This window comes from Sinocyclocheilus grahami, unplaced genomic scaffold, assembly GCF_001515645.1.
Source record: "Sinocyclocheilus grahami isolate Dianchi unplaced genomic scaffold, SAMN03320097.WGS_v1.1 scaffold287.1, whole genome shotgun sequence".
Taxonomy (NCBI): domain Eukaryota; kingdom Metazoa; phylum Chordata; class Actinopteri; order Cypriniformes; family Cyprinidae; genus Sinocyclocheilus; species Sinocyclocheilus grahami.
The window spans coordinates 393,648-400,233 of record NW_015505466.1 but is presented as its reverse complement, the minus strand read 5'-3'; the positions used below and the strand labels follow the sequence as shown (position 1 = coordinate 400,233).

The following is a 6,586-nucleotide window of genomic DNA, read 5'->3' as shown; positions in this document are numbered from 1 at the left end:
TCATCGAGCGGTGTGTGTGAGACAGAGCAGGCGCGGACGCGGTCTGCCGGCAGGGGGCGCAGCACGCTCTACTTCTTCTTCTGTGGTGTTTGAAGGGCGGTAAACTCGTGTAGCTCTTGAACGGGGTTTCTGTTAGTGTTGACATCGCCATCTACTGTAGCGAAAGGATTTTTTTTAATTATTCAAAATGCAGAAATACAGTGGAGCCGAACGTATGTGGAATTCATAAACGTGTGAATTCAAGCGCACTAATAAAATATAAAACCAAGTGGTATTTATTTTAAGGCAGCAGAAGCACACCAATTTTCTAAAAAAAAAAAAGTTTGTTAGGTTTTAATTAAAAAAAAGTCGAAAAGCATTTGCTGTGTGAATTTGAGAGGTTGTCATGACAAAAAACAGCTGATAAAAAATGTCAGACAAGTAAAGTTCTGAGAAAAAGACTAGAACGTTTGCTTACAGATGGTTTGATGATTTATTGCAATGAATCTCAGACAATTTCAGTCTCTTCGGGCTTAAACTTGCACTTAAATGTTTGGGGCCACTGTAGATTGAAACTGCAATACAGAAAAATAGTCTTCACAATTAATAATTACTCTTCACAAGTCTTCACAAAATTATTTATTAATAAAAAATAAAAAATATAAATTTTTTAATGAATTTATAGTTTTAATCTGCCTTTTCAAGAAACGCTGGTTAAAAACACGGGGAGTATTATATCAACCAGCTACATATACATAGGCCTATAATTAATAATAATAGCCTATATATCATTACAGATTTGCTTTAGTCAACATCGAGAAGATCAGGCCCTTTCTTTTGGAACATGCTTCACAACTCCTTGTTCAAGCTCTTGTTCTGTCCAGGCTGGACTGTTGCAATGCTCTCTTGGCAGGTCTTCCAACCAGTTCTATCAAACCTCTATAATTTATCCAGAACGCGGCAGCAAGATTCATTTTTAATGAGCCAAAAAGAATGCACGTCACACCTCTGTTTATCAATTTGCACTGGCTACTAATAGCTGCTTGCATAAAATTCAAGGCCTTCAAAACCACCACTGGCTCTGCACCCATTTACCTAAATTAATTTCTTCAGACTTATGTGCCCTCTAGAAGCTTGCGTTCTGCAAGTGAACGTCCCAAAGAAGCACAAAATCACTTTTACGGACTTTTAAATTAAATGTTTCCTCCTGGTGGAATGACCTGCCCAACTCAGTCCGAGCATCTTCAAGAATCAGCTAAAAACACACCTCTTCCATCTTTATTTGACCCTTTAACTCTAGCACTCTATATTCTAATGCTATTCTTTATTAAAAAAATTTTTTTTTTTTAAACTTGCCCCTTTTAGACTTGCACTCTATTTATTTACTGCTTGTTTTCTTTTTGCATTCTATTTGTTTTCTTTTTATTTATTATACAATTATAATTCTGACTTTCTGACTTCTGATTAACAAAAGCAAAAAAGGCCTCCAACACTAGCTTGCTCTATTCTTTGTCTATTCTGTGTTTTCTTTTTAGTTATTATATGATTAAAAAAGAAAAAACGTGCTATGTGTACTGCATTAAGCTACCTGAGACTTGTTATAGCACTTGCATATCATTGCTCTTTTGTTGATTTTGATTGCTTCCATTGTCCTCATTTGTAAGTTGCTTTGGATAAAAGTGTCTGCTAAATGTAAATGTAAATATCATTAATAAATGATGCCCATTCAGAACTTGCGCAGTGATCCAGAAACAGTGATTTGTTTGCATTCTTTATTTATGCAAGTAATATTCAGTGCTATCTTATAGGCATTTTGAGTCCTTAGATAAGAAACAAGCAGATAAACAAAGTTGACACACTAGTGTCATGTACAAAGTGACCGTCAAATGGCCTCCAATATCATACTGTTAATTAGACAGCGAGTTTTATCTGTAAAATACAGTGCATTTAAAAAGACAATTGCAGCAGTTAAGATAACATTCCTACATGCAAAACATGAACCCCTGTATATCCACATTACATTCCTTACATGTGATTATCAGATTATCAAACAGCATTCCCTCATACCATACAATAAAAGCATGCTTTAAAGAATATTGAATAGGTTAAAAAAACTCCTCCATGTTCTTCTATGTGTGTTTAAATCACAGACTCATAAGTAAAGCACTGACTTTTGAGATGAATTGTATTGCCAATAAGGCATTTGGATAAAAACCAAATAGGTTTGAATTATTTTAAAGGAAAATTCCTAAATTAGCAGGACTTTTTATATGAGATGATAAAAAGTCTACTTAAAATGAAGAACATTTTGGCACAAGGGAGTGTTTTTCATTGCAATTTGTGTGTGTGTGTGTGTGTCAGATAGGCCTAATATAATGTTCTCAACACAGATTTAATGAAAGTAAAGAAGAAATCTGCATATCCCTATTTAAACAAAGTACAATATGCTTATTGTCCAAGTTTAAGACAAATTGTTTAGTAGTATTTTAAAATGTTAATTTTGAATGAATTATAAAAAATGGTATATGATAAGGCATTCTCAGTTGAATCTTATGTAAAGGTTTAGTTCAATGTCCACATCTTTCTCTACCAGTGACCAATATTACGTAAAAAAACCTTAACGAATAAAATGATTTCAATAAAAAGCAGCACAAATGTAATTTCTACAGCTAAAAAGCAAAATATGTCCATGAAAGTACTATGATAATTTGGCAATTATCTAAAAAAAGCATGATAATATAAATATTAACTGCCACAGATGTAATGATCATCTGAAGACATTTGGTTCTTCTCATTACCATCCAATGATGTTCATTCACTGTACAAAATCCAAAGTTACGGACTTATCAAATGTTGGCATGGTATGGCAACTGGCTGAGTCACAATTTGGGACGTTTCTATAGACAAACAAGTCCGCATGCAGGAGAACCAAACAAAGCCCATCCGTTCTTTCCTTTATGAGGCCCACTTGCGAAAAGCAACGTTCCTTTCTTGAAGGGAAGAAGTTTGAGTTCCAGTGAGGCTCTGTGGAGATCTAAGAGCCTTCATTCTGAATCTGAGGCTGTTCAGTGTCTGGCTGATCCTCTGCTGTCTTCTCTTTGATAGAGGAGGGACTGCTGTCGGGTTTGTTGCCGTCTGGGTTGCCATGGCTTCCTGCGCTGCCCAATCGAGTTGAAGCAACCACCGCTTTGACCGCTGCCTGTGGAAACATAAACACAGGGGCATGCATTGTTCAGAATTTCATAACTTTTATATTCAAGCACATTGACTGTATTGATTATTATTTGTTAAGGTTTGGTTTTAATTAAAGGAGTGGTTGATTGCGATTTCACTTTTTTAACGTTAGTTAGTGTGTAATGTTGCTGTTTGATCATAAACAATATCTGCAAAGTTACGAAGCTGAAAGTTCAATGCAAACGGAGATATCGTCTTTTAAAATTCTGGCAGTTTAATGCCTACAAAAACGACTGGTAATGGACTACAACAAGTTACTTCCCGGGTCCGTTACATCAAGAACCCAGAATTTTACATAAACCCCGCCTCCGGGAACACCGCTGCTTTACAGAAGAGGAAGAGAAAACTAGGGGTGCACGTAAAAATCTATTCATATATGAATTGCGATTCTGTCTTCTAACGATTCTAATGGATTCACAAGTTTCAAAATGTTCTAAAGCATCGTTCTCATCCTGTTCCTGGCCTCGACCTGCTCTGCACACGCTCTGCATCTCTCGCTCTCTCTCTCTCTCTCATTCGGATCATCAGACCAGTGAATACACTTATTTTCACATACTATAGCTATGAAAAAGCGTTATACATGGACGCGCGTGCGGTTGCCGAACTGTATTAAAGCTTTAATCAGAATAAAACCGTATATTAAAATCTAACAGAAGCAGTAGCATTTACAAATAACAGCGTAGCTAAAAGTATGAGACAACAACAAACAAAAATATTACGCCTACCATTAAAAGCCGTGCTTGTACAGGTTCTGCACGATCCTCTTCAATAATATCCTCTGCGTCTCAATCGGGCTCAAATTGATAAGCAATATAGACGACGTCATTGTTTACAAAACAACCAGAGCACATGCCGCTATGTTGAGGGGTGGGACGCTTAGACGCGCGCTAGAGGCGGTTTAGCCAATCACAACACACTGGGCCAGCTAATCATCGAGCCCATCGTGTATTTCTGAGGGAGGGGCTTCATAAAAGCAGGAAATGATCAGCATGTTCAGAGGAGACGGGACAGAGCGTTGTGTGGAATAAAGGTAAATTATGTGAAAAATAATGCGTTTTTTAACAAACGAAGCATTAACACATGTTAGACTGCACCCCATAAACACAATCAAGCCTAGAAAAAAACAGTCAACCACCCCTTTAATGTTAAACACTAAGTTCGCCCCAAAATTTAAATTTGTTGAAAATGTACTCATCCTGATGTAGATGAGTTTGTTTCTTCATCAGAACAGATTTGGAAAAAAATAGCATTACATCACTTGCTCACCAGTGGATCATCTGCAGTGAATGGGTGCCGTCAGAATGAGAGTCCAAACAGCTGATAAAAACATCACGATAATCCACAAGTAATCCAAATGACTCCAGTACATCAATTAATGTCTTGAGAAGAAAAAGAGCTGCGTGTTTGTGAGAAATAAATCCATTATTATCCAAGTTTTTAACTTTAAAACATTGTTTCTGGCAAACATACGACTCCATAATCCATAATAATGTTTCCTCCAGTAAACAAGTCAATCCCCTGTTGTCCTTTCACATTTTAAACAGTGCTTGATCTGGGTATATTTCTCTTCTGATTCAGACGGGATTACTTATTCACTGAAGAAAGCAATATTGTGGATAGAGGACTCCAAGCTAAGTTTGAAAAGTCTTAACTATGAATTTGTTCATTACAAACATGCAGCTTTTCATTTCACAGGACATTAATTGATGGACTAGAGTCATGTGGATTATGCATGACGCTTTTGTCTCATTCTGAGGGCACCCATTTACTGCAGAGTATCCACTGGCGAGCAAGTTATATAATGCTTAATTTTTCAAAATCTGTTCCACTGAAGAAAGAAACTCATCTACATCTTGGATGGCCTGAGGGTGAGTAAACTTTCAGCTAATTTTCATTTTTGGGTGAGCTATTCCTTTAAGGAGACATGTGTAAATTCTAAGCCACTAGTAGCATCAAGCTTGAAAAAAACCCTCAGTTTTTACATTTCTGAGGATGTGTGAGTGGTACTTGCTTGTGCACTATGTTTGAATTTTTTTAAAAGTCTTTTTAATATGTTTCTATGTGGCTACTAGGGTATTCTGGGTGGTTGCTTACTGGCCCCAGTCAAATGTACATATTTCTATGATATTCTGGATATTCTCTTTGGTTTATGGTCTAAATTCTATGGAAGCTTTTTTTGCCAGGAGCAATTCTTTGAGGATTTTATACATGTTTAAGTTGTGAACAAATGTAACAATGTCAACCCTATAAAGACTGGCATATGCATATACTCATACATTGAAAAAAATGTTTGATTCATCCAATAAAAAAAATTTAGGGTAATGATTCACATCTATATTTTTTAACTTGAGCCAATGAAAAATAAATAACTTGCCCTAAGGGTATGCCCAATAGTATGATAAAGGAGAATATGGAGCTCATAATTGAGGAGGGAAAAAAAAACTCAGTGGGCCAAACTGAGAAAAAACTATTAAATTTGGTGCAGTTGCTAATATTTGTATGCCCAAAAAGTAAGATGAAATTCTAAAAGCTAGTAATGTAAATCAATGAGATATTTATAATGTAGCAGACTACTAACATTAAATGCATGTAAGTATTAGTTGTCACTCTCCCGTCAAAAAGTCTTAAATGATACTTCTTAGTTTTACGACCAAAGCTCTGTAGTTCTTATTGTGGGGGGCAAAACATGTAATGCAATGCAATACAGTAATGATTGAGTGATGTACAAATAAATGTTCCTCAGAAGCACATCATATTTGATACTCACGTTTTAACATACATTTTCAAGAAAATTTTGTACGAATAATCAAGAAATCTTAAGTGTTCACAAAAACAAAATAAAATGTATTCTTACATTAACTTAATAAAATTCTGTAAAGATTTCACAACAAAATACACATGTACATGTACACGCAGGGCCAGAGTAACACACAGGGCTACCGGGCACATGCTCAGGGCACTAGACCCAGACAATCATGTTAAAACATTTAGAGCCTTTAGAAATGTGGGCATCAAATATGATACAGTAGGCTTTTGAGGGGTAAAACCTTGATGAAAATGTGTCATTTAGCCAAAAACCTCAAACCTTGAGTTTTCTTCGAGCATTGAACTCCAGGAGTTTCTTCTGAGCCGTGTCCATATGAGTGAAGTTAACAGCCTTTCCAGAGACCCAGGGGTGCTGCAGTGCCTGCTGTGTCGACAGCCGTTTCTTTGGATCCTGGACAATCAGTTTCTTCACCTGTGAAGCCAAAAAAGATGAGTAACACTTTCAGCTTACAAATATAGATTTGAAACCCAACATCAGTGTTACTGAACAAGCAAAATGACTTACAGGCAGAGGATGTTTCTGATCGACGAAATGTTCTTTCCTCCT

The 6,586-nt window shown here is 36.3% G+C and overlaps 1 protein-coding gene across 1 annotated transcript in view; it reads right to left on the bottom strand.

Moving 5' to 3' along the window:
* Window positions 1-1,746: 1,746 nt before the first annotated feature.
* LOC107600594 (calcium/calmodulin-dependent protein kinase type IV-like) overlaps window positions 1,747-6,586 on the bottom strand; it is a 38,265-nt gene continuing 33,425 nt past the window's right edge. The window contains exons 11-12 of the mRNA XM_016292527.1: window positions 6,299-6,451; window positions 1,747-3,178 (exon numbers count right to left, since the gene is read on the bottom strand). Of these exons, the coding sequence (XP_016148013.1) occupies window positions 3,014-3,178; window positions 6,299-6,451 (318 nt within the window). The 3' untranslated portion in view covers window positions 1,747-3,013. The remainder of the gene's footprint in view (window positions 3,179-6,298; window positions 6,452-6,586) is intronic.